The sequence below is a fragment of the Lipophrys pholis genome (genome assembly GCF_963383615.2).
Source record: "Lipophrys pholis genome assembly, chromosome: 15".
NCBI lineage: Eukaryota > Metazoa > Chordata > Actinopteri > Blenniiformes > Blenniidae > Lipophrys > Lipophrys pholis.
Genome location: NC_137642.1, coordinates 26,297,883 through 26,324,891, shown reverse-complemented (window position 1 = coordinate 26,324,891; position 27,009 = coordinate 26,297,883). Strand labels below are relative to the sequence as shown.

The 27,009-nt window shown below is 41.8% G+C and overlaps 1 protein-coding gene across 1 annotated transcript; it reads left to right on the top strand.

Annotated features, from left to right (window-relative positions):
- Nucleotides 1-14,930: 14,930 nt before the first annotated feature.
- On the top strand, nt 14,931-26,752 carry mcm8 (minichromosome maintenance 8 homologous recombination repair factor; the record flags this gene model as incomplete). Its single annotated transcript, XM_080481095.1, has 20 exons — nt 14,931-15,213; nt 15,297-15,362; nt 16,453-16,535; nt 16,635-16,784; nt 17,806-17,903; nt 17,978-18,176; nt 18,320-18,405; nt 19,215-19,360; nt 20,434-20,508; nt 20,586-20,724; nt 21,149-21,179; nt 21,376-21,513; nt 21,643-21,703; nt 22,274-22,354; nt 22,630-22,825; nt 23,928-24,141; nt 24,219-24,428; nt 24,514-24,590; nt 24,971-25,160; nt 25,965-26,752. The coding sequence occupies 20 exons, from the start codon at nt 14,931-14,933 to the stop codon at nt 26,055-26,057; spliced, it is 2,616 nt and encodes an 871-aa protein (XP_080337221.1). The 3' UTR covers nt 26,058-26,752.
- Nucleotides 26,753-27,009: the final 257 nt, after the last annotated feature.

Sequence of the window (27,009 nt, the reverse complement as noted above, 5' to 3'; positions counted from 1 at the left end):
CTTCAACTTCAAATCAAACAATAACAACTGATGCTGCTTTAATAAAAGAGTGAGGCTCTCTGCTCCCCATCTCATCGTGACCGCTCTCTCCATCACTGTTAAAACAAAGGTTTTCTGTAACTCCCCACTTCTTCTTCCTCTTTCTTCCCGGGCAGCAGTTCAAGCCGACATGGAGGAGATCCAGTGAGTCACAGACGGCGCTCGATACGCTGGAACGGCGGCACTTCAACCAAGCTTTTCCCACTTTTCCGGGGCGACTCGGAGACGTGCGACGCCTCGCAAACAGACGATTTAATCAGCGTAAATGCGTTGATTTTGCCTCACGCTGGCGCGGATTCTCTCCATCGATGTCCTCGCCGGTTGAGACGAGTGACATTCAATCATTTTGTTGTATTCAACAAAAACCGCCGAAAATAACACCTCTGACAGGAAATTATCCCGACTGTGGCTTTCAGTCCCCAGACTATTTGTTCCACTTTTAGAAATGAATTGATCTTTATTTTCTACCTGAGGAGAAAATAGTCTTCACAAAACCTTGAAAGCATCCGGTAGATGAGCTGACGAGTGAGCGGCGGCAGGCATCGCCAACAAGCGAAGGGACAAAAGCTTGAACAGGCTGGGCAAAGAAGATGGAGCTGTTTTCTTCTTCTTCTTTTTTTTTGTCAACACCATAATCAGAACTCCAGCAGTCGCAGTGAAAGAAGACTTTTGGGTTGTTTCAGCTGTTGAGTTGAGTCTTAACCTTGAATTTGGGAAATCATTGTTCAATGTTTATTCTGAATAAAAGCTTTCTGGGTCTACGGTTGTAATGGTTTTCTATAGCGAATAAAAAAGAAAGTAAAGAGCAGAATAGACACTACTACAGTGAATTTATGAGAAAAACCTTGATCCAGCAAACTTGAGCAGTTATTGGTTTATGAAATATTATCTTTTTAAATTTTTTTATTAATTCTAATGATGGAAGTGCTTATCATATTTTGTCATTTTTGTCATATTTTGTCACATAAATCTTTATAACCTCAGAAAAACAAGCTGAATCAAAACAACACTCACAACTGCGTTTCTGCAGGTTTTTTTTGCAATACCCGTCTGAACCACAAGGTGGTGTATTGAGTCACACACCGCAGGGAAGGCTGAAGCTGTCAGTCTGTAGTCTATTTAATAAGCAGACATTTATCCACATGAAACCAAGTGTACAAATAAGAGCCAAAACTCTGAAAACACGGTGGAAACAGACTAAAGTGATAAAGAACGGCGGCTTTCCGTCGTCCTCTAAATGTTAATCAAAGTTTCATGTCATGTTGTCTGCCTGGGGGCACACGACAATGATTTCATGTGAAAACGCAAACATTTCGTTGCAGTTTGGCATCTGTTAACACAACTTTTTGGAAACGGCCTTAAAGGTGGAACTTTTTGAAAATGCTCCAAAATCCGTCGTCGTGTAAATGGAAGAAAACTAGACTTTCTGTAAACACTCAGGCTACGTCCTGAGTTGACGAGCGAACACAGCACCAACTAGTGGCTCAACATGAAAACTACCTCATTGTTTTGCAGTTTTTTGCCATTTCCTGGAGGACAGGCCTTATTTTCAACATGTTGCCGTGTAAACGCAAAGGTTTTCTGAAATGAAAATACAAAAAAAAAAGGTGTTTTCACCTGAAACATTGAGAAAATGCGGTCTAAATTACATGATTATCTAAAGTTCTCTGTCGTCTCACAACATGCCATTAACTAATCTTTATATTTTTTTTGCATGCATACTATAAAACTGCATGCAGTCATGACTTGTACAACGATGTTCACATTTGTTATTTCGGTAGGATTTTTGAAGGTAAAAGTAAAAAATTTTACTTCCGAACTGGAAAAAAGTACAAGTAAATAAACATACTTCAGTAGAAAAGTAAAACATTCAGATTCCAGTATAACTTTAATGATTTTTTAAAGACATTTTTCACATCCATGAATCTGCCCACCCATGCAACTTAATCTTCAGCAAAAACACAGATCTTAATTACACTTGTCTCACAGCTTAAAAGTCACGAACTAATTCATAATAATTCTTATAGTTATACGACTTGACCTTTAAAGCTCATGTTGGTCATTTTTTTAAATTAGGTGAGGCTGAAATTAGATTCATTCTTTAGAAATATTTCTTTTTCTTTTTATCAGCTTGTTGCTGTGTACTTGCGTTTTCAGTGGCTCTGGGCACCGCCGAGTAAACAAACTATAACAGAACTTTACACTTGAAAGCGTCTTGTAAAAAGGAATTTTTCAGTATTTGATTTTAGTCTGTTAAAAAAAAAGCCAATATTATATTAAAACGTCAAGGCCTGATTTAAAGAAGGAAAAAAAAAAAAGAAATGCACCTCATGAACAATAGAAGCGACAGGAAGTATTTTGGTTTTTGGCCTCCAGCTGTTCTGATTTATGCGGCTCACAGGACACAAACCATAAAACCTACTTTCCATTCAGCTGGTTTCTTCTTATTTCAGAGCCGGCCACAGGAACTTGTCGTTCTTTTCTCATTTGTTCTCATTATTACCAGATGAGGCTCCGCTAACGACGGCTCGTCCTCTTCACGCCGGTGCCGAGGTGCATCCTCGCTAATTAGAACAGAACAACTCACGCCACACACACCGTCCGCACTCTGTGGACACCGAACCTCTCCGTGCTGCTTTGAACAATCATTATTATTTCCACTTGTCAGGCTGACTTCAAAAGGAGGCTCCCAGACACACAGTTCCTGCTCTTTCTCAGGCTCGCGCATGCAGTAAATCACCGTGTGCCAAGCAAGCGCTCAACAGATGCGTCGATTTACGGCGTCATTGTGTTTCCACAGCATGTTACCGAACTAATGGCTAATGCTGTTCCTGAAGTGAAATCCGCGCGCCGGAGGAGTGAAGCGCGCCGCCGCTCTCCTCGACGGTTAGCGCCGATGAAAACAAAAGAGCTCCGTGGGTAAAAGCTGGCGGATCGGCGGGCTCATTAACCAGCATCCATCTCGCCCTATTAGCCGTAATGGAAAGGGTCCCTTAAGGTGGCAGTCCTGCTTCTCTCCGAAAAGGCAACCGCTTCCACACTCACACGGATCCCTGGAGGCCTCCCCCGGCCTGGTTAGTCGGCGCAAACGGAGACCATTAGCCACTTGTGCCTTTAATGGAGACGGTCGAGGCTTGTGCTTCGCGCCGTCTTGAAACAAACAAGTCTGCTCATCTGTCACAAAGATTTAAAAAAAAAAATAAAAAAAAAAAAAGCTGCTTTCGGGGCCCCGCAGCGCTGAGATCTGCCACTTGTCTCCGGTACAAAAAAAAAAAAAAAAAACCACCCACGTTGTGTTTACCTTCAGCGAACGTTTCCAGAGGCAGATGCAGTCGCTGTTTGTTTGCAGACTTTCATCGCCAGAGTGCAGCGGCTGACAGATTCAGACCGTCAGGATGGAGACGGGAGAGGGCTGGGGGAGCGCAAGTACACATCAGGGGAAGTCGGAGCCACACGGCTCCTCTTGAAGAGTTTGATTTGTGATGGTGCTACGAGCTGTCCGGGGTGTAGCCTGTCTTCACTCGGTCAGCGTTGATCAGCCGCAGCCTTGGCTGCAAAAGGTTTGCGTGCATAAAAACCCGGCGCAAAACTTAAATATGTCGCACACAAATGTGTGGAAGACGGTCTGCTAAAGACAGACACTTCAGATTGCCTGCAAAATAACACATTTTATCAGTGTATTAGTCTTAAAGAACATCGGAAATGGAGGCGCGTGTTCCTGTAGCGGAGATGTTAACATAATTACAAGCTAATGCTCGTGGCATTTTGGCCGCGTTTACGTGACGTTACAAGTGAAGACACTTTTTGTGTTACTCGTTTCAGAAAGATTTCGTGTGTACACAGCAACGTTTTTAAAACAACATCTGTTTCCAAGGGAAATGGCAGAACTGTTGAAAACAATATAGTTAGCATGCCAGGTCACGAGCCGGCGCTGTAAATTAAATAAAAAAAAATTTTTTAATTTAATTTAATTTAATTTAATATAATTTTATTTAATTTAATTTTATTTAATTTTATTTAATTTTATTTTATTTTATTTTATTTTATTTTATTTTATTTTATTTTATTTTATTTAGTTATGTTATGTTGTGTTATATAATTTAATATTATATTATATTATATTATATTATATTATATTATATTGACTCTGCAGAAAATTGACCTCTGACCTCTGCTCCATAGCATCCACTGATCTCGCTCTGTGATTGTAGTTTCTGTTGTTTTCCCATTGCTTCCACTTTGTTATAGTCCCATGAACAGTTGATTGGCAGCCGGACTGTGATTAACTGAGAGAGCAAAACATCCCTTCAGTCTTTGTAGAAACAGTCTGTGATAGAATAAAAGCGGCGGCGAGCCAGCTGAGGAAATGATTTTAATCAGATCGTCTCGCTGAACAATGAGCCGGTTTGTAAATCACATCGGACTTTTCAGGAACTTCTCACAGTCGTTAATCAGTTTCTTCTATTGTCTTCAAACTGCTGCACCTTCTGGTTCTTCAGGACAGGTGGAATTAAGATTCATCTCTTCCCGGTGCAGGGAAAGTCATTTGTTTGTGTAAAGTGTGAAAAACCAGCCTCCACGTACTGAAAACAGCTCCATCACACTCATTTACTTTCGTCCTCCAGCATCATTTCCCCGTCACTGCATTGCTCCACATTCCTCCATCCATGCGGATTAAGTAACGCCCTGCTTAAAGTCAATCACCTGACACCCGCCGGCAGACACGAAAAGGAGATAATCCCTGAAAAGCCACACAAACTTTGTCACATCCTTTCTCTTGTAAGAAGCTAAAAGAGATTTATATCCTCCCCTGAATAACACGACCACATATTCTGCTTTTATTAGACTCTGTACATACAAAAGTCACGGTGTGCTTCCTCGTGAGGATCTTTAAAGGTAATTCACTTTCTCCCGTGGTTGAATTGCAGCGTATCCATGGCAACCGCAGAAACTATAGCTCCTGTCGGTCGCTTATTGAAGTAAACGAATCAAAATTATAGATATTTGGGTTCAAAGAGACGAGTCGGTGTGAAGAAGAGACAGAGATGCTGCAGATCAGATGTGAAATTCTAGATCAGGGTTCTGCGACATTGAGGACCCAAAGAGACGTTTTCAGGGTTTTCCACCCAATAGAATTTGTCTGGAGTCACAGGTATGTTATTTATCAGATTTTATGTGTACAAAAACATGGATTTTTTTCATGGATTTTCCAACGTTAGCCGTTTAGCTGTGGACAGATTCAGTGTGCTTCAATTGTTAGAGTAGTTTGAGATATACTAGCAATTCTTTTTGGTTTGTTTGCCCCTTTTTTTATTTTAAATTTTTTAAGCATTTTTCTATTTTAATTGTTTTTTCTTTTCCTCATTTCCTTTTTACCTCTGTTTCTTCTGACTTTTTCCCTTTTATTTTCTTTCGTTTTTCTTTTTTTTTTAATTATTTTTCTGTTTTCCCTTTTCTTGATTTTTTGGGGGTGAAAATCAGTGTTGAACGCAGATAAAACAAAAATGAAAACAAATTGTATAATTTCTAAATGATATTGTGAAAGCTTCAGGGAGCCGCTGCATCGGAGCTGAAGAGCCATGCGAAGCTCCAGAGCAGCAGGTCGCTCTCAGGTTTCACTTTTTAAAGGCCATCATCTGCATACGTGGACGCGTGACTGCTCTCAGCAGAGAATGAGTGGCAAAGAAATGTTCTCTTTCTCTTGTACTGTTCTGTTCTGTGTGTGTGTGCGTGTGTGTGTGTGTGTGTGTGTGTGTGTGTGTGTGTGTGTGTGTGTGTGTGTGTGTGTGTGTGTGTGTGTGTGTGTGTGTGTGTGTGTGTGTGTGTGTGCGTGCTATTAAATTCCAAACAGGACTAATAGCGTTAATACACAGCGATAACCATGTTTTACATTTCCCTTCAGTCTGTACAGTGTCGTGTTAATTGAGCATTTAATTCCAGCTCCAGAACGGTAATCTGGGTCTTGTAAAGCCATATTTTGTTGTGAGCTAATTGTTGCCTCTTGGGAAATGTAAAAGTCTAATTGAATGAGTTTAGCGGGGCCTCATTTCACATATTCAGTTAAAACCAATTCATCCTCACTGCACAAAACTGATGATATGAGGGAAACTCCTCTGCTAAGTTGACACATGCAGGCACACCATATCCCCGAACGAACACACACACACACACACACACACACACACACACACACACACACACACACACACACACACACACACACACACACACACACACACACTGCTGCGACTTTGTGCACTTAATGTGCCTGTGTTTCATAATAGTCCATTAGTGTGCACTAAAAACACAAATTAGTTGAGATGAAGAAACAGACCCACTGGGATTCAGAGGTAATATGCAGCCATAATGTGCACACACACACACACACACACACACACACACACACACACACACACACACACACACACACACACACACACACGTCGCTCCTTGGTTCAAGGGCAAAATGTCTTCAAACATATACGACCTGATTCTAGGCTCCACTTATACGACATTTCAAATGAAAGCACATCGTTTTTGCACCTTTGTTTTATAAAAGTTTCACATTTACACAACAACGCTCCGATTAAGATCTCCGTTTACACGGCAATGACTGGATGTAGTTAGCGTGTTGGGCCACTAGTGGGTGCTGTTGATTACCTTCGCCAATGAAAGTTGGAATGACAAGGTCATGCTTTTGTCTGCTTGTATTTATTATTGGTATGTATGTATGTATGTATGTATGTATGTATGTATGTATGTATGTATGTATGTATGTATGTATGTATGTATGTATGTATGTATGTATGTATGTGTGTGTGTGTGTGTATGTGTGTGTGTATGTGTGTGTGTATGTATGTATTCTAACTATTTTTCGCAAAAAACAACCTGCCCAAATTGCGTGATATTTTTAGAGATGATTTGTCATCATCCAAGGACCAATCAATTAGATTTTATCTGTTTGCACGTTTAAAGTTTCGTCGTTAAAAAGTTGAGTGGGGGGTTTTAAAATAATGAAAGAGTGAAGAGATGTGCTCCGTCTTCTCCTCAATGTGCCGGTCGATCTGCTTCCTGCAGGAGTTTTTAATACACCCACCCAATGTGCAGTTTCAAGTCATATCATCATCACTTCTGTCCAAACAGCTCAGAAATGAACTTTTCTTGACTTTTGACCATTTCCACCCTCCATGCTGTTATTTCTAATGAAGCATTTGTCTCAGTTTTAAACTGGCTGGGTTTTTTTTCTGAGTTTGTTTTCTTCCACTGCAATCTTCTGGTGAGCTCCCCCGTCCTCTCATTTTTCTCTGCAGAGAAGAAGTGACGACCACCCGCTGCAGCCATCGACCTGTGCTGGTCTCCCGGGGTCACAATGGATCTGTGTAATGTGCTCCTGGTGGGTGGGGGGGTGGGGGGTTGGGGGGGTTGGGGGGGTAGCCTGGTTTCGCCTGAGGGGGCGCCACGCTGCACATCTGAACACAATACAGAGGCTCCACTCTACGAATACAACTTTATACTCATTTTACTGCTGCTCGTACTAATGGATCGGTTGAATGTTACTGAGGGCTCGTTTACACAGCGACGTTCTGAAAACGATGTCCGTTCACAAGGAAACGACAGAAACGCTGAAAACGATCTAGTTAAACCCAAACCCTCCACCAGAGTCCTGAGAGTTTGACGTTTTTTTTAAAAAGAGGAGTTTGAGGCCCTCTACCAGAGGAGTTTGTGGTTGTCAGGAGAGTTTCCAAGTAAAAAAAACCCTCATGGAGACAGAATACACTGGAATCAGTCAGAGAGCAATTTGAAAATGTTTAGGCCAATTTTATTACATTATTCTTGCATGTCACAGTACAGCCTTTACATGACTGTCAAGGAGATTGTCTAACTGTGAAGTCAGACAGTGCCTTCTTAAAGGCTGAATCGTTTTGAGTCTGCCAGAGTAGTATGGGGTCCTCTACAAGAGGCCTGAGAGAGAGAGAGAGAGCGAGAGAGAGAGAGAGAGAGAGAGAGAGAGAGAGAGAGAGAGAGAGAGAGAGAGAGAGAGAGAGAGAGAGAGAGAGATCAAAGGAGATCAAAGGAGATCAAAAGGTTGATGACATCACGTACAACCTCAAAGCGTAGTTGGCAGCAAGAAGAAGGCGCACACAATTTCCTCTGGGCATTTTCTTGCTCTGACGTCCAATCTACGTCACGTTTCAGCCGCTCTCCTGTAGTCCGGCCAACATTATGGATAAAACTTTCATGCAGCGCCATGGCTACACCTTCGCCAGCCGCCTGGGGGAAGGCTCGTTTTCCAAAGTGGTGAAAGCGTACTCTGCTCACAGGAGAGAGTCGGTCGCCATCAAGGTGGTTGAGAAAAAAAATGCCGCTTCTACCTGCAGGGAAAAGTTACTGAAACATGAAAAACAGATAGTTCAGTCTTTGAAGCATCCCAACATAGTCAACACTTATGACGTCTTTGAATCACACAGCAAAACGGTGAGATTTGTTTTCATTCGAGATGAGCGTCGATGGTTCAAGCTCCTGTTGACTGGATTTACTGTTAGAAACATTAAGTAAAAAAAACATCAAATTCAAATGGTGTGAACTGAAGCATTAGAGAACATACATGACATGGAGCAAACGATGTCTGTTTCCACAGAAACGGCAGAAACATTGAAATTATGTAGTTTCCATGTTGGGCCACTAGTTGGTGCTGTTGGTTGTTTTTGTAATGAAAGTACACAAACACACACACACACGCACGCACGCACGCACGCACGCACGCACGCACGCACACGCACACACACACACACACACACACACACACACACACAGCTTATCATGCACACCACCACCCAGTGCATCTTGTTCTGTACACCTGTACACCAAGTAAAAGATTTGTGCATACATATACACATACATACATATACGAATAATTTGTTGTCCCAAACACAATACAAAACAATATATGACTCTACATTTACATGCACGTAATAATAATATCTTCTACCTTGAACTGGTCCATGTTCAGAGAGAGAGTAGTTTAACCCTGGGAGTACTAAGCCACATGTAAACCACGTCGCATAATTCTCCAGTAGTTGATTCTTCATTTTTCTTTTAAACATGGATAACGTGGCTTATTGTTTTAAGTTGCTTTCCAGATCATTCCATAAGTTTTGACCTCTAGGGCATATACTAAAACTGGTACATTTTAGTTTTCTATATTTCCCTTTGAGCAGCAGCTCATTCCTTAGTATTATGTTGGTGATTATAATGGAATGAGTTCGTAAAACCTGTTTACAACATCATACATAATACAGGAAGCTTTAGGAGACCATATTTATGGAAGACAGTGTTTGGCATAGACCATGAAATGACTCTTATAGCTTTATTTTGTAGTGTCAGACGTTTTGCAGTGTAAGCGGAGTAAGTATTACTCCAGATAAAGTTACAATGATGTGATCTTGTAAAAGCTGCAGGGAAGCAGCTGTGGTTACAGACTCCGAGTCCGCTCATTAACTGTTGAATATCTTTTCTAGTTGTACATGGTGATGGAGCTCTGTCCCAGAGGAGACCTCTCCACACACATCTCCGACAGAGGGACATTTTCTGAAGACACAAGCCGAAAGCTTTTCAAGCAGCTGTGCATGGCCGTCCAGTATCTCCACGACAACGATGTGGCCCACAGAGACCTGAAGTGTGGAAACCTTCTGCTGGACGTGCACTACAACCTCAAGGTGTGCGACTTCGGCCTGAGCAAGACGCTGACGTACAACAACGGCCCGATGGTGCTGAGTAAAACCTACTGTGGAACCGCCAAGTACACCGCACCCGAGGTTTTCAAGAGGGTTCCCTACAACCCCAAAGTGTCTGACGTGTGGAGCATGGGCGTGGTGCTGTACGCGATGCTGTACGGAGCGAGCCCCTTTAAAACCGACAACATTACGAAGCTGGTACAACTTCAGATGCAACACAACATCAAATTCCCAGACAGACCACCCGTACCGGCCGAGGCACAGGACCTGATCCGAGGCCTTCTGCACCCCGACGTGAAGCAGCGGCTCACGATCAGCAGCATCTTACAGAGCGCGTGGATCGTGAAGACGGCAGAATGACCGACATGCAAGGATGCATCCACCTCACGCAGACTCGCAGGAGCCTCCAAGCAATAAGGAGAGAGGCGCCGGGACTCACTGTTCTCGTCTGCCTTCCCTCGGCGTGGGATTATCTGCCTGCTCCCTAGTGTGTTTCACCTCGGCCCAGCTCACATAGCTGACTTGCAAACACTTCTTCTGGGATTTTAGAAATAAAGGGAAGGTTGGACATCGGCCTGTGGCTCGCTACAACACCTGGGTCAAGAGTGATTTTTTTTTAAGAAGAGATTTAACAACAGCAACCTTAAAGGCTTGTGGTGCTTAACCTGTTATAAAGAGAGGTTGATCTGATCTATTGTTGATGTACTAATCAAGGGGAAAATGTCTTTAAATAGTTTAGTCGGGATTCAATCTAACAGGCAAGTTGTTGTTTTAGATGAAGCCACGACTGAGGATATCTCAAAGAGCTCTATAGGGTGGAAGCTGGAGATGTTGTTGATCGGTCTGCAACCGCTTTGGGCAGTGAGTCAAAAGGTAAAAACAGACTTTCCACAGTTACTTAAAAACTTAAAAAGCTCTTTAAAGTCCATTTTAGTCACTTCGGACTGCCGGCGGGCCGTCTCATTAGTACCCACATGGACTATAACTCGGTGGATGGAGGGGGGGGGGGGGTGAGCGTAAAAGCTCCGGGAGCTTACCGAGGATCCCCGGGACCGTGGCTCCAGGGAGACCGTGTGTGATTGGACTGAAGAAGCGGATGTTTCTGGTGATGGAATCTCCTATTATTAATGTTGTTGGAGGGAAGAGAGGACGAGGAGCAGGTGGTGGGTGAGGATGACGAGATGACCGGGCGGGATGGCCGGTTATGGTAAAAATGATAATGATAATAAAAGCTTGAGTCAGATATAAGAACAACAGAGAATGAAGGTCAAAGGTTAGAATATGTATCAACATGGTGCAGGAGGATGAGCAGCTGCTGAATGTAACTAAAAAAGTCATTTGTAATCGAACTTAGTTACTTTCAAAAACAAGCAATCAGTAAAGTAACCAAGTCACTTTTTAAAAGAGTAACTCGTGATCAATAATCGTATTACTTTTTCAAGGTAACGCTGGACACCACTGATCTATAACAACATGTACAAATCTACCAAGGAGGTCACCGGGGTCAAAGGTCGGAAACAACAGGCGACTGTTCATCTTTATCTTGTGATAAAGATGAACAAAATAAAAGTACAAACTTTCCCGATATTCAGACGAGGCCGGTTTTGACATCTTCCTTTCCGTCTCAGTCTTCAAACTTTATAAAAAACAACCTGGGAGCCAATTGAGACGGACTTCCCCGCTGATCTGTTGCTGACCTGATGGCTGCAGACACAGCTGGAAAATAACAAGCCAGTACACCTGACATGAATCGCGCCCTTCCAGTCGGCGGGGATCTTTCACGAAGGGGGGGGGGAGACTGGCGCTCCGGCTCCAAGCGAGAAATTGATTGAACAGTTGGGAGCAAATGATCTGCAAACAGCTGTGGTGGGGGGGGGGGGGACCATGAAAGTAACCCAGCTTGACTTTAACTCGTTCCCGCCCTCACGTGCAAACACGATGAAATCGACGCTCCTGTCGTGTCACAACCAGTAGCGGAGACTCGTCACCTGCTTCACGACCCGTTTATGGCGACGTATCGAGTGGAAAACGAGTCGTTTTTGCATTTTCCTTTCTGAAAACTTTCACATTTACACGGAAACATTCGGAAAATGTTGTCCGGTTTCCACGGCAACCGCATAACTAGTGGACGCGATGTAGTTTTCATGTTCGGCCACTAGTTGTCGCATTTGCTTGTTTTTTGTAATGAAACTGCACGCACATGCAGCAGAAAACAATACACATTAAAGGAGTCATATCATACAGCCATTAAGGTTTTATTCAACGTTTCCAGCTTCGCCTTGATTTTCCTCCATTTGAATATTGGATCATAGGAGCTGCATTCAGAATCTGCTGTGTCTGTGTGAGCTGGACTGGCTCCGTTCTCGATTTCGTTCATCAGCAGCTTTGAGGATAATGATGGGGAAGAATTAATGATCAGACTTTGTACTCCGTCTTTATTTCTTTGCCTGATTTCCTCACAGAAGTTGCACTTGACCTTCACCAGTTTCTCGATCTGAATCGTGCGTGCGTGCGTGCGTGCGTGCGTGCGTGCGTGCGTGCCCTGTCCTATTACTTCTAACGACTCCAGGCCACAGTCGTCCACATATTGATTTTCCTCTCCTTGGTCATTCGGTCTTTCTCTCCCTCCAGAGTTCCCTTCTACACTTTCACTCCCACAATGTTTGCACTTTTGGATAAGAGGCTTAAAAAGTACAATTGCTTTTTGTCCGTTGTTATCAAACCAATAATGTAATAATGGCCAATAAGGCTGTCATTTTGACTATATTAAATGTAATAAAGCTAATAACATGATATTAGACGGAAGTCCTTTTCCAGTGATTATTACTGAACAAATATTCAATTAACAAATGTGGTGGCGATGTATAATCTCAGTCAGTTCAGGTGATCAGGGTTAATACACAGAGGGAGAAATGTGTCATTATTAAAAATAATTCTGACTATATTTTAGAGTTCCAGCTACATGTGGCCAAATGTTTTCTTCCTTTGAAGATGTAAATAAAAGTAAAATAAAAATCCACTGCAAGATTTAAGCACGCAGTGAACTGAGCCACCTGATATTTAATTGTGCTGTATGCGATGTAGTTTGACTCTCCAGATTCAATGTACAATAAATACATTGAATATGATAACTGAGCAAAAAAAAAACCCTCCATCATTTAAATACTTTCTTGTAGTATTCTGAGTGTCCAGCAGATGGCAGCAGAGGCTGGTGCACAACGTTCCTTCTTCAGTAAAAATACAGACTTAATTCACTTTATGATAATTAATTTATTTACCTTTTCAACCAACAGATGTCTCTGATGTTTTAAGAGATATTAAAGGAAACCCAGGAAGAGATTTAGATTAATAAATGAAGACTTAGAAAAGGGTTTTGTTATTTTTCTTTATGAGAAAATACATTTTCACGGCATTAGTTCCTGACACGCTTGTCATTTAATACTGACGTTACTGCTGCGAAAGTGAAACTGAAAAGTACTTAAAAAAGAAAGAAAGAAAAAAATGCTAAATTTCTGGTTTTATTTTATATATAATCTATGAGTCTAAATGTAATCGATCCATCCATTCAGCTTCTTTCCCGCTTTGCGGGCGTTGGCAGGGTACAAACTGGACAGGTCGCCAGTCTGTCACCTTCATTGCTGTTGTTATTTGACATTTTTATATTGGTTGATGTTATTTTAAATATTTACTTCTCTTCAGAGCTCAGGGGGCCTGGCTACATATATCTCATGATTTATTATTTCTATATTTATTAATGTGTATGTATGTATGTATTTATTTGCTTATTTGTATTTCGTTTTTTAATTCTTCATCCCAGTTTCTCTCACAAGGTCTGGATACAATCATTTGATTTGTTTATTTATTTAATCCCAAAATGTATTCATTTAAGTAGATTTTTTTTTTCTGTGATATAATTTAGAATTTTTTTTCTAAAGCTTTGTTATTGCTTTGTCTTATTGAATCTAGCACAACTTGTTTAATCTAATTTTATTCTTACTTCATTGATCTGTTTTGAGTTATTCATCCTCATTTTCTGTTAGATTTAGAGAGATTCTCTCCATTATTGTATTATATTCTACCTCTGTTAACTGGTTAAATTGCTGACACCAAAAGAAAGAAACTGGAGATTTGTTATAAAGTTAATTTAATATTCACTCCGAAAAACGTCATGAACACAAGTACAAGCGTGTCATACCGCTGATGTCCGCTGGGGGCGCCGTGCAATGGATTGGCGATTGAGCTGCTGAACTGAACTGCAGAAGAAGTTTATCTTCCTGTGGAGGGAAGTTCAACAGCTCGCGTAAACAACGTACAGTGAGTAAATTTTAGTCATTTTCTCAATTATTGTGGACTTTTTGCAATCGTCACATCATTTGATGTGTTTTACGCAGTCAGTAAAGGAACGTGTGACACTCTGCTCTCACTGCCATTGAGTTTTAATGTTATTAAAAGCCGATCGTAAACGCACAGTAAATGCTGGTGGGAGATGACAAGCTAACTTGTGCTCGTTAAAAAAAATATAAAACTTAATTTAACTAACTTATCCTGCATGAAAGTGTTGTAATATGATATCTTCTAATATCTAATGGTTAGTATTATTAATTACAGTATCGACTGTTAGTCCAAACTTTAGGTTGGTTTATTTATTACAGGTTTTAGTTAAGAAATCTTTAGTTTTTCTTATAAACACCGTCTGACTGAATTCATTGTGCAAATAGATTTGTTTAGTTTATTCTTATGTTATCCTTCATTTATACTGTACTGTATATACATTATTTGTGTGTATATTTTTTTATATCATCCTATAATGTGTATTCCCAACCTGATAACGTGTACTATCTTCTTTTGGCATTTCTGCCTTGTAAATATACTATATTATTACCATTTTTATTTATAAAGCACTTCCACACAGTGATGAGTAACCATTTTTTTTATGTGCATCAGAATAGAAGACACGGTAAGGCTGAAGAATAGGCCATGAATTTACTATTAGGAGTTTTGCGTAGATATAGTTACTTGAGGGAAGTTTCTAGACCACAGTAGCTTCTATTTGACCTGTGAAATTCATTCAGCTCATCAATAAAGCAGATGAGAAAAGAATGTTTGATGACCTGTGATCGTCCTACTAATTATCTACCTGCTGTCTTTGTTTTAGACATGAGTGGAGATAATTCAGGAAGAGGTTCGTGGAGGGGTGGTAATAGAGGAGGAGGAGGAAGAGGTGGTGGATGGAGAGGAGGAGGAGGAGGAAGAGGTGGTGGATGGAGAGGAGGAGGAGGAGGAAGAGGTGGTGGATGGAGAGGAGGAGGTGGATGGAGGAATCGACCATGGGGAGGAGGAGGAGGAGGCGGAGGAGGAGGAAGAGAACCTTCAGGTGGTGGATGGAGAGGTGGGGGTGGTTTTAGTGGAAGAGGAGCTGGAAATCAAAGCTCACAAAGAGGTGAGTTTCCTGTCATCTTTTTAGGAGCTAAAGACAACAAATATCTGGTGATATTATTGTTTATATTCATTGTTTCTTTTCAGTCCCGTATCAGACGACTCTCAATGTGCTGTGTCCATACAAAGGATGGGCCTTGTACTTCACAGAGGGTATGTGAACAGTTTTATTTTATTTCATTTATTTTTATTTAATTTTATGTAATTTTATTTCATGAAATTTTATGTAATTTTATTTTATTTTATTTTATGTAATTTTATTTTATTTTATTTATTTTTTATTATTTTTCTTTTCTTTTCTTTTCTTTTCTTTTCTTTTCTTTTCTTTTCTTTTCTTTTCTTTTCTTTTCTTTTTCTTTTTATTTTTGACCATATACGTATATACTAAAAAAAGACATTGATAAAAGCTAAAAGCAGGTGCACTGATCATTCACTATTGGTTTTATGGTATGTATAAATGTGGAGAGTTTGAAGGTCTTGCAAATGATTTGCAGCAAAAAAACGGAAATGAGAAGCAGGAGTTACGGGCATCAGGTGTGACCAGACTGATGAATCCACTAGATTAACATGGACTGAGATTTGTGTTGTGAATATTGAGGAAGGGCTGTAGATGTCCAGTTTTGTAAATGAAATGAAAACAGTGAGTTTGCTTTTCGGTCCAGTTTATCAGGGAATACAGGCATTCTGGTGAGTGCTGATCGGGGCTCAAGTCACCAAGCGGAGAGCAGCAAGGAAATAACATCCAGCTTGTGAAGGCAGATCTGTAGATTACCTCCCAATAATCTCAGATTGGGAGAACTGTCATTTCAACCAGAAATTGTTTGTTGGGATGTGTAAAGGAGGATTTGTTCCAGTAAAGAAAAGCAATACAGGATTTGACCTTCGTGAGCAAAACATTTATATGAGTTTCAAATGTGAGTTTACTCATTCTCAGAGCGATCCACAGAGGAGAGTTTGAGGAGAGCCTCTGCAGGTGGAACAGTCCTGAAGAAAACCATACATTTTGTTTTATTTGTGTTCAAAACTAACCCGAGACGGAACAAGCAGGTTGGTCGCAGTTGAAGCTGGTCTGTGATGAAGACAGAGCAGCAATCAGGAAGGTCCCAGATGGATAAATCAGGGTGTCATCGCCATATAGACGTACACGAGAGACACCCGCACCGAGACCCATTGCGATGATGCTCAGGTAATTGTGAACAAAGACTGACTTGCTCAGTGTCTAGATATGCATTTGTATTTACAGGCTTCATCGAGAGCTCTCCCAGTGTGGAAAAGATCAAAGTTTTCGAGAAATATTTCACCTCCAGGATTCATCTGTATGACAAGGTCACTCACGTTTGCCTGGCTTGTTGAGATACCTGCACGTCCCTTTATGCGATCGTAAATGTTTGATAATAACGGGCTGTTTCTGTGTCGTGGAAACAGGACGAGATTGAGCGTCAGGGCAGCGTTCTGGTGGATTACGCAGACCTGATCGGGGACACAACGGTGCGCGAGAAGCTTCCCGACATAATCACCGAGTTGAAGGAACAGCCAGAGGTGATGTTCAGCTGTTTGGGAGTGGCCATTCACCAGGTATGTCCAAAAGTATTTGTCTGGTTCTGGTGAAAGTACCACTTTTTCATCAAGTCATGCTATCAGGAAAGTCTCCTTCAGCCAGAATCCCCAAGAACCCGTATTAGTGTGAAGGAGACCAGAAGAAATCCCAAATCATGCTTTTATTTACTTCATTCACTTTGCATGTTGATATTTGATGGTAATATTTAACCCTTCTGTTTATAAAAAACTTTGCATCAGTTTGTTCAGAGATATTCGGATTACAGCATTAATAATAATTATAATAATAATAATGCTTTTTCTTTTATCATAGAATTGTTTTAATCCATAAATAAACAAAGTTACTTCCACCAAGGGAAAAAATACAAGTGTAGTGCTGTAGATAAGTACAATTACTCAGGGCCAGTGATACGAAAATAACTGACAAATCAAAATCAATTCATTATCAGCTTTCTTTATTTATGGAACAGACAACAGTGGTACTCATTCATTCATACATTTTGACTGACAGTACTTGGTGTGTACAAGCTTCTTTAAGCAGAAATGAAAATAAAACACATCATCTCTAAAAGTAATCCCCTTTCTGTGGTTTGGTTTGACGCTTTAGTCCTGTTTGAATTTTCAAATTTGAAACTCAAGAGTCGTAATATTTAAAAAAAAATAAATCAATTATTCACTATCTTAAAGTTGATTCCTCAGTTTTTAGAGATTTGATCAATGCGTCATTCAAGCGTGTGTGGTTCACTGGAGTCAGAACACTTTTTCAGTTTCAGCCTCGGACCAAAAAGTGCACAAGATTCTTCCACCCAAATTCACTGGGGTCCATTGAGGAGGACGTGGTGAACACCGTTCACACGTATTCTAACAGGCTTCTCCTTCATTTCTTCCTCCCATCTTTTGTAGTGCTCCTCCTTCCCTTTTATAATCCCTTCATCCAGATTTGAGACGACTGATTTTAGGCTATTATTATATGCCTGTGTCATTATTTGTATGATTTCATTATCGGGATGCGTGACTTTGTGTGTTTGTGCGTTTCAAGGTGTTGACTGTAGATTTGGAGAAACAGGCTGCCGAGCTTCAGGAGGAGGAGCTTCCCGTCTCCACGCCAATCATCAACATCCCTCACATCAGCGCGAGGTAATTCACGCAGCAAAGCGCCTCTCAGTGACCCCCCGGGGCAGACGCGGACCGTGACTGTCTGTCCTCCGCAGGCTGTATAACTACGAGCCGCTGACGCCTCTGAGGACGCTGCGAGCCAGCGTGTTCGGACGGCTGGTGTGCGTGAAGGGAACGGTGATCAGAGTGAGCAACATCAGGCCTCAGTGCACCCGGATGGCCTTCGGGTGTCAAGGCTGCTCGTGCTCCATGTCTCTGCCCCTGCAGCACGGGAAATACACCACACCAACCAAGGTGCACGAGGAAGATCTTAACCCAAGAGCCGTCGCTTTTTGTATACAAAGCTCCATTCCCGTGATCGTTGGTGCATACAGCTCTATATCTGAGTCAGGAGAAGGCAGGATGAATCCGATAAACATTGTGTTTATCTCTTCCAGTGCATCCAGCCCGAATGCCGCAGTCGTTCCTTCCTCCCAGTCCGCAGTTCTCCTTTAACTCACACCGTCGACTGGCAGATCATTAAGTAAGTGTGCTCCGTGTCTGTTTATGTGAGCAACTCATTAATCACCGGTGAAGAAAAGTCAATTCGACATATTTATATTTCACATTGAATGCTCTCTTTGCACTTTGCTTCCAGTCTCGCGTCCGGTTTGAGTTGTATGGAAGCTTTTCTGAAATGTCATTATACAATAAGAAAGAACTTGAATCTTGAACGAGCAGTGAGTTGGCAGCACCCTCGCTTAATTACTACAGCTGACACTCATGCATTAAAAATAATAGCGGTTTTCAGAGAATTTATAAACTCCATGTAGTTTAATATCACATGTTATGCTTTTGGATATTATTTTTGTAGATTTGTCTGTGGGATATTCACAAATACCTCACGAGTGTGGGGCCTGTTATCCCCCCTTATTTACTTTCAAGACCTGTTTTCTTCATTTCATTCCCAAAATGCTGCAAGCAGCAGCCTGAGAATGGTCTTTGGTGTGGGTTTATTTCATTTTTTCACATTTCATTGTATTTTGCACCAGGAGGTTTCATTAAAATTGACTTTATGTTGAGATTAGAGACATTTTCTGTAGTTCTTGTTTGGTTTTGTGAATATATAGACATTTGTATCACGTATACTCTGCGCCACAACAAAGAAAACCTTTAAAGTTTAAATTTAAAGGTCATTATGGCTCTATTTTACCATTCCAAACCACTCGAGATGAAAGCAGGCTGAATGAGACCCCTGAACTAAACTGTGTTGACACCGCTGTTCTAAACCATCTGCATTGATTGTATAAATTCTCTTTAGTTTCTTTTTTAAAAAAAATGTAACTCCCACAGGGTGCAGGAGCTGATGGGCGGCGAGCAGAGGGAGACTGGACGAATCCCTCGCGCTGTGGAGTGTCACCTGACCTCTGACCTTTGCGACAGCTGCGTCCCAGGAGACACGGTCACTGTCACTGGCATAGTGAGAGTCATGAACGATGGTGCGCACGCAGAGCTATGTTTTCATCGCCTCAGAATACTTTACATTGACTTACATTCATTTTCTGTGAGTTCCTGGAGGCTTACTCTAGCTTTAACCATAACTAGTACTTGACTCGTCTCAACCCTAACCTCATCCTAAACTCAGTCTGACTTTGAAAACTTGTCTACTGATTTACATGAAGAGAACCAGTGCTTTATGCTTGTCCACATATGTTATTAGGTCCAGGTCGTCTTAGATTGCAGGTAAACAAGCACATTTTAACATGAACTATGAAGAGTTCTCCAGCTTCAACCAATACAGTCCTAATTTCTCTGTTAACTAAATGGAAAATACTAATAAGACGACGAGTCGACTTGTTTTTTTTGTTTCTTTTTAAGAAGAAAAATGCAGAAACAGTCTAAATGAAGCTCCATTTATGGTTAAGTAGTTTAAATTATTGTCTGGAGAAAATACTGTGTGTTTCAAGCACGTTTGAAGCCTTCAATCACAATCTTAAACAGCGACGTTGGATTTTAAAATGCTGCCGTCACTGAGTCTGAGTGTGGCTCTCTAACCACGCTCATTCAGTGTCGGTTAAGATGTAAAAAAAAACAATGTTTGATTTGAATATGGGGGACACATTCCTACACTGTAGTGCTTTCATGCATTTTCGTTTTTCAAATAGAAACATCCTCCATGCTACTTTGTTTTCCATGTATTAGATACCAGTGTTGGCGGGCTGCACTGGACACGTCAGGGTAATTCTCTCCCATCTTCTCACTGCACTGTTGAAAAACTGACGGCTCTATGGCTCCACCATGTGGAGGGCGGCTGCAGGACAGTCGAGTAGCCTTGTGTGTAATTAAACCACAAGGCTGTGACTCAGTTGTGATTGAGTCGACATTGAATCCATTAACAGATGAATTACACGCGTCACCAGCTGCAGTATGTAGTTATAAGTAACTAGAAAGGGTTTTTATTGTTTGTTGTTATGCCTGAAATCAGTACGTGTGTTCCCTCTGTCCTCTTCATCGGGTGATTGGTGACGACAGACATCGTCTGACGTTTTACTCTCATGTTCTCCCCAAACAGGAAGTTCCAAAGGAAACAAGGATCAGTGCATGTTTCTCCTCTACATCGATGCCACTTCTGTCAGCAATACCAAAGGTCTGGCCGCACATTTTCGTTTGTATCTGATGGACTTCAAACACTTTGAGGACGAGTCATTCCCTCCCAATGTTCAGGCCATCAGTCCAAGTCAGGAGGTCAAGGGTCACGGGGAGCGTCTGAAGACCGCCCCGCAGGGGAGGAGTTCAGTTTGAAGGAGCTGTACGCCATCCAGGAGATTCAGTCGCAGCCCAGCCTGCTGCGACTTGTCGTGCAGTGAGTTTATCGCGACCTGCGTGGCATGAAAGCACGTCTCGGTGTCGACACACTAATGAACTCTTATGCACGTTCACGTACATCAGCATACAAACAAGCATACACAAGCAAATCTCACGACAGAAATACAAATATCATGACACAAACGTGAATTTATTTATGTGCATACTCTAATCAAAGCACACACACACGTAATTTTGTTGCTCCAGTCCCATTCCCCGAGCAACCTTTCAGCGGCGTATGATTAAAGAAATGTAACTGTGGTGTCGTACTTGAGATTGAGTGACTGAAACTATATCAGCGATATTTCCAAATCTAATTATTTATCCAGAACTCTAGTGTTTGTTTAGTTCTGACCACGATGACATGTTGCTGACACACAGCAGTATATCACTCATTGCATCTGCTCTCTCACCTCTCCCAGCTCGTTGTGTCCAGTCATCTACGGCCATCTGGTGAGTTTGGCGCTTTTCAAGCAAGACTCAGAATATCCACATTTGTACTACAGCTTGCAAAATGTTTAGTTTTTTTCCCCCCCACCAACTGTGAGTCAGTTGAATTCAGCTGTCACTCACACGTGCTGTTGTCTTCAGATCTTTTTGAAGAGACATTAAGGTTCCACCCTAACATGCTGTGTTCTCGTGTTTGGAGATGGTGAAGGCCGCGCTTGCTTTGGCGTTGTTTGGAGGCCGGCAGAAACACACGGACAAGAACAGCGTCCCTGTGAGGGGAGACCCACACATCCTGATCGTGGGAGACCCCGGACTGGGAAAGAGTCAGATGTTACAGGTAACAAAAAAAAAAAACAACACTTTGAATAGTGCTGTTATTCATCAGCTTGTAGCCTATTTCTCAATATCTGACTATTTCTCTTAGTACATATAGTAAAACATACATACATGTGTGCTCTGTTTGTAGGCCGTTTGTAATGTGGCTCCCAGGGGAATCTATGTTTGTGGGAATAGTACCAGCACCACAGGTAAGTTATCCCAAGTAGAAATCTGCGCAGTGATTACTTGTGTATGCATGTTGATATTTAATCTCAGGTTTATTTGTGTGTACTTAGATTTGTGGGTATACAGATTGTGTGTGTGTGTGGATGCTTATGAGGACCTGTAAATGTCTTCACTCAAACATCTCACCATCCGATGGATGGGTTATGTTACATGGTGAGGGGTGAGGGGTGGGGGAGTATAACAAGGAGGAGAGAGATGGATCAAGCAGAGGAGGTAACAGTGGAAGGAAAGACCATTAACACACTAAATGACTACTAACACACACTAAATGACCACAACACACACTCTTTATTTTGGTCTGTTTCAGTTGGCTGTGAGCATCAGACATTCATGGATCTTTACACACACGTACCTGCACACAAATCTCATTACAGACAGATATTTACATTACACACAAACAACCTGAGACACACACAAGGCATTTTGTTCCTCCATAGATAACACACTATGCTCAGGTGAAAATGAAGCTGAGATGAATGAATACATTCTTTTATGCTGAGATTGGGTAATGTAACATCTCTCGTTTGTTTCAGGACTTACGGTGAGTTTGTCTCGAGATGCAGGAACAGGAGATTTCGCTCTGGAGGCCGGTGCTTTAGTGTTGGCTGATCAAGGTAAAGAAGGAGAAAGTATTTGTGTATTTGTACCTGTTCTGAACATAAAACACGTTTGTTCACTGCAGTGACTTTGACCTAACGGATCCCATCTGGAAGAATATTGCTTCGCTAATTTTCCCCCATGGAGCCATTGAAACTTGCGAGATTTGACCAAAAGAAAACTTTCAAAGATCTGAGATCAATTAGCAGTTTGTCGGCCGGCGTGACACTCGCTGCGCGTTGACGCTGCTACCCGTTAATGTTCTCGTGCCTTCCTCCCCCGTCGCGGTCAGGAATGTGCTGCATCGATGAGTTTGATAAGTTGGGCAGCCAGCAGCAGGCTCTGCTGGAGGCCATGGAGCAGCAGTCTGTGAGTCTGGCGAAGGCGGGAATCGTTTCGTCTCTGCCCGCCCGGGCGTCAGTGGTGGCTGCTGCCAACCCCGTCGGAGGACATTACAACAGAGGCAAGACGGTGTCAGAAAATCTGAAGTAAGTCACCAAAGAAACAGTCGGCGATGTTACTCGGGCTGTTATCTTTACGGTCCTCCAAATCCGAAAGTGTTAAAAGTTGCTTGTTTCAGTTGAAACGTGTTTTTAATAATTAGATTTTTTTGCAGGCGAGGTCAGTATTGATCCCCTTGGGACTTTTCCACATTTTGTCACATTACAACCTAAAATGTGAATGTATTTTCCCAATGAAATACATTTATATTTGTTTCAAGGAGCATGAAGACATTTCTAAACCACTGCAGGTTGTTCTCCTGGCACCTTCACATGAAGCCCTCGTACATGTTAGTTCAGGGGCCCGATTTCATCTCGAGTGGGCCACACCAGTGATACAGTCCTACATTGACCTTTAAATTTAAACTTTAAAGTTTTTCTATGTTGTATGACTACAGAAAATGACTCCAATCGCAACATGAAGCCAATTTTAACGAAACCTTCTGGTGCCAAATACAGTGAAATGTCCAGAAAACTTCTCCTGCAACTGTTTCATTCTGGATGTTTTTGCAAACTCCCCCTTGAGAGCATGACGTTGAGGCTAGTTTGATAGCAACCAAGTGGCGCGTGTCCATGACAACATCACCGATATCTCATCTCGGGTCTCTGTGTCGTGTTGTAGCCAAAACACTAAAGAAATATTTGAAAAAAACAAGTTTACTTTGAAAACGTTATCATTTTCTTGGTGGTTTGGTGAATTGGAGCCTCTTGTGGGCCGGTTTTGGCACACGGGCCTAATGTTTGACACCCTGACTAGATTGTAGATACAAGCAATAGAATGAGGAGCTCAACCAGCCAAGAGAGACTGAAAGATGAGAGTTGAAGTTCAGCTGGTTAGGTCGCCCCCTGGTGGCCTCCTATTAGAGATTCACCAGGCAGATCCGAAAGCCCGAGGTTGTACCAGGACTCTCTGGAGAGATTAGATCTCTGGTTTGTTCTGGGAGCGTCTTGGGGGTCCTCCCAGTTGCTATTGTGGCTCCACGTGACCTAAATGGTAGAGAAGGCCTTCATATGAATAATTTCTTGCTTTTGAGCTGCTGCTGGAGATTATTACAAACATTCCCACGTGTGCATCATTGTTTACTTGTAGAATGGGCTCAGCTCTCCTCTCACGCTTCGACGTCGTCTTCCTCCTCCTGGACATCCCCAACGAGTCACACGACCGCTGCCTGTCGGAGCACATCATGGCGAACAGGACGGGAAAAGGCAGAGCCAGCAGCGCCATGGTCACCAGGGCCGACAGCATGTCGGAAACCTCCATCCTCCTGGAACACTCCGACATGCCGCTGTCCGAACGCTTACAGGTACGACCATGCGGTACAAAAACGCCTCATCTCACAACGGTGTGTTTTAACGTATGACTACACACATCTGTTTCTAGATCCCCGCAGGTGAAACCGTGGACGCGATCCCGACGTGCTTGTTGAGGAAGTACGTGAGCTACGCTCGTCAGTACGTCTACCCCGCGCTCTCTCCCGAAGCGGCTCAAACCCTCCAGGACTTCTACTTGTCCCTGAGATCGCAGGCTCACTCTTCTGACGCCACACCCATCACCACACGTCAGCTGGAATCTTTAATTAGACTCACTGAGGTGACTCTCTGCGTATTTCGGTGATCATTTTGAACAGAGACGAGTTGTTTCCCAATAGCGTGCCAGTGACCATTTTAATGCGCAGGCGAGAGCCAAGCTGGAACTTCGAGAGACGGCGACTAAAAGCGATGCCGAGGACGTGGTTGAGATTATGAAACACAGGTGAAACCAATCAATCAGCCAGTCAAACTGTATTTATGTTGCAGTATTTGTGCAATAAAGTGCAGCACAAAGTGTTTTACAGGGTAAAAACTACATATAAATAGAGTGATGCCCACCTTCTTCCTTTATATATACATGTTAAAAACCTACCAAACAAATCTGTAAGATAAGAAGGTGCCGTAACTTTAAAATCCATCCTAAGTCTATCTGAAGAGCATTTGTTTTCTGGATCAGTTTACTAGATGGATGGAAGCTAATTCTATCAAATCCAACATCGTTGCACTGTTGTTGCTAAATGACTCCAAAAAGTGACTCAATTTGCCGAGAGTGGAGCCGAAGCCTCTTCTTGTAAATGTCTCATTCTCTCCCTCTGTCTGCAGTTTGGCAGACACGTACTCAGATGGCCTCGGCAATCTGGACTTCGAGCGCTCCCAGCACGGGTCTGGCATGAGTCAGCGCAGCGCCGCCAAACGACTGGTCGGCGCGCTGCACTCGCACGCTCAGAGGACCAATCAGAAGCAGTTCGACCTGCAGACGCTCCGATCTATAGCGGAGAGGGTGAACGTCAAGGTAACAACAGTCAAACTAACTTTTCAGGTTTATGAAGACTCACTGTGGAGAGGGCGTCCAGCAGTTTTACCTTCACGGTTTAAACAAGTAGGGAAGTAATGATTCTGTCCGTTTCATCTAAGACTCCATCTCTAAAATCATTATTTCCATCTTATCTAGGGTCAATGTAAATCTCTTCATGTTGAAACATTCAATTTTATTTCTATAGCACCAAATACACAAACACAGTCATTTCAAGGCACTTTACAGAGAAAACCCAACAATTCAACACGATCAAGCAGAGGACAGGAAAAACCTTTAAACAGGAAGCGACCTGCAGAACCAGGAAGGAGACTTCTGCTCTGCTGAAAACACTAGTGACTCATTTAGGAATGAGAAATGTTCTAAAATCCCATTCCTATAGACTCGCTTTTAATTTAAGCTTACCTTTTGTTTTAATTCCATTTATCTATTTTTACTCAAAATTATACCCCTTTTATCTTCTATACGCTCTCTCTCTTTTTAGCCACCAAGGCCTGTGGTGTTTTGTCGCCAATCATTTTTGTCTGTAGTTTCCATCTGTTTAATAATTGCTTGTCTCCTCTGTCTCGCCTGACTTTTTTTGTTTGTGTGTTTTTACTGTAAAACACTTTGTTCGTAAAAAATATATAGTATATAAAGTTATTATTATCATCTTTGGCAAAACCTATGAAGTGTCGTCTTCTGCGATTTCAGAACACACACACACCTGATGTGAGAAAATCATTAAAACCACCATAATTAAACGATGGACGTCTTACCGAGTCATTGAATGATTCCCTCCAGGTGCTGGACTTTGAAGGTCTTCTGAGTTCCCTGAACGAACAAGGTTTCCTGCTAAAGAAAGGAGCCAAGCTGTACCAACTGCAGACCGTCTGAGCAGCGAAACAACAGAAGGAGCAGCAACTCTAAAGGTCAGTGTACGGGATGAAACAACGGCTTTTCTCTCTGATGAGAGAGTGAACGTGGACATCCCGCTGTTCACAGCATTTCCACCAGACCATTAGGAAATACTGGAACGAGCAAAACATACAGACAATGCACATCTTCAAGCTGCTGAAACCAGCTTCCCAAGGATATTCGAATATATTTAGCCAAGTTGAAGTCCATATTTCACCCAGAGGCTCTATGTTGTAAATCTGGAGTTCTACTGTCAACAAGGCCGAGGTTTTCGGTCGATCTTTAAAAAGGATAAAGATAATAGATGTAATTTCTTTGTATTTTTTGTGTTGTATCTCTGTATTTGGTTTTAAATGTAAAATATTTAGTTGGTCTGAACAGATCAATTCCACTGAAAACCTTGAACTAATTGCTCCTATTAAGTATATATTGTTAAAATTACATATGATAAAGGAGATCCTTTAAATTATTTCAATAAATATTTGTTTTGTTGATGTTTGTGTGTGAATGCAATATTTGTTTTTCTTGTGTTTTTTTATGTTTTGTGTTCGTATCGGTTCCTAAACACTGCTTGTATTGTTTGTACTTTGATAGTGAATATATTGTATAAATATATTCTCCTTTATACACAACAGCACAAACATTAAACAGAACATTTTTCAGACTTAATCTTCATATCAGTCTTTTTTTTTGTTCTGTCATCTACAGCCTGTTTTTCTTTAACTTTAGTCAGAACAGAACAGGACAACAGTACAAACTACAATCTCTCAGTGAAGAGTGCAACAGTACAATGAGATAATAACGAAAAAATCAAGAAAGAAAGAAAAAGTTCCATCTGATGCTGAGGGGGTTTAAGTTTATATAAATACTTGGAGTAAAGTACAGATTTCTACTGTTTCAATTGAGTGTTGAATTGAGAAAAATGAATTTT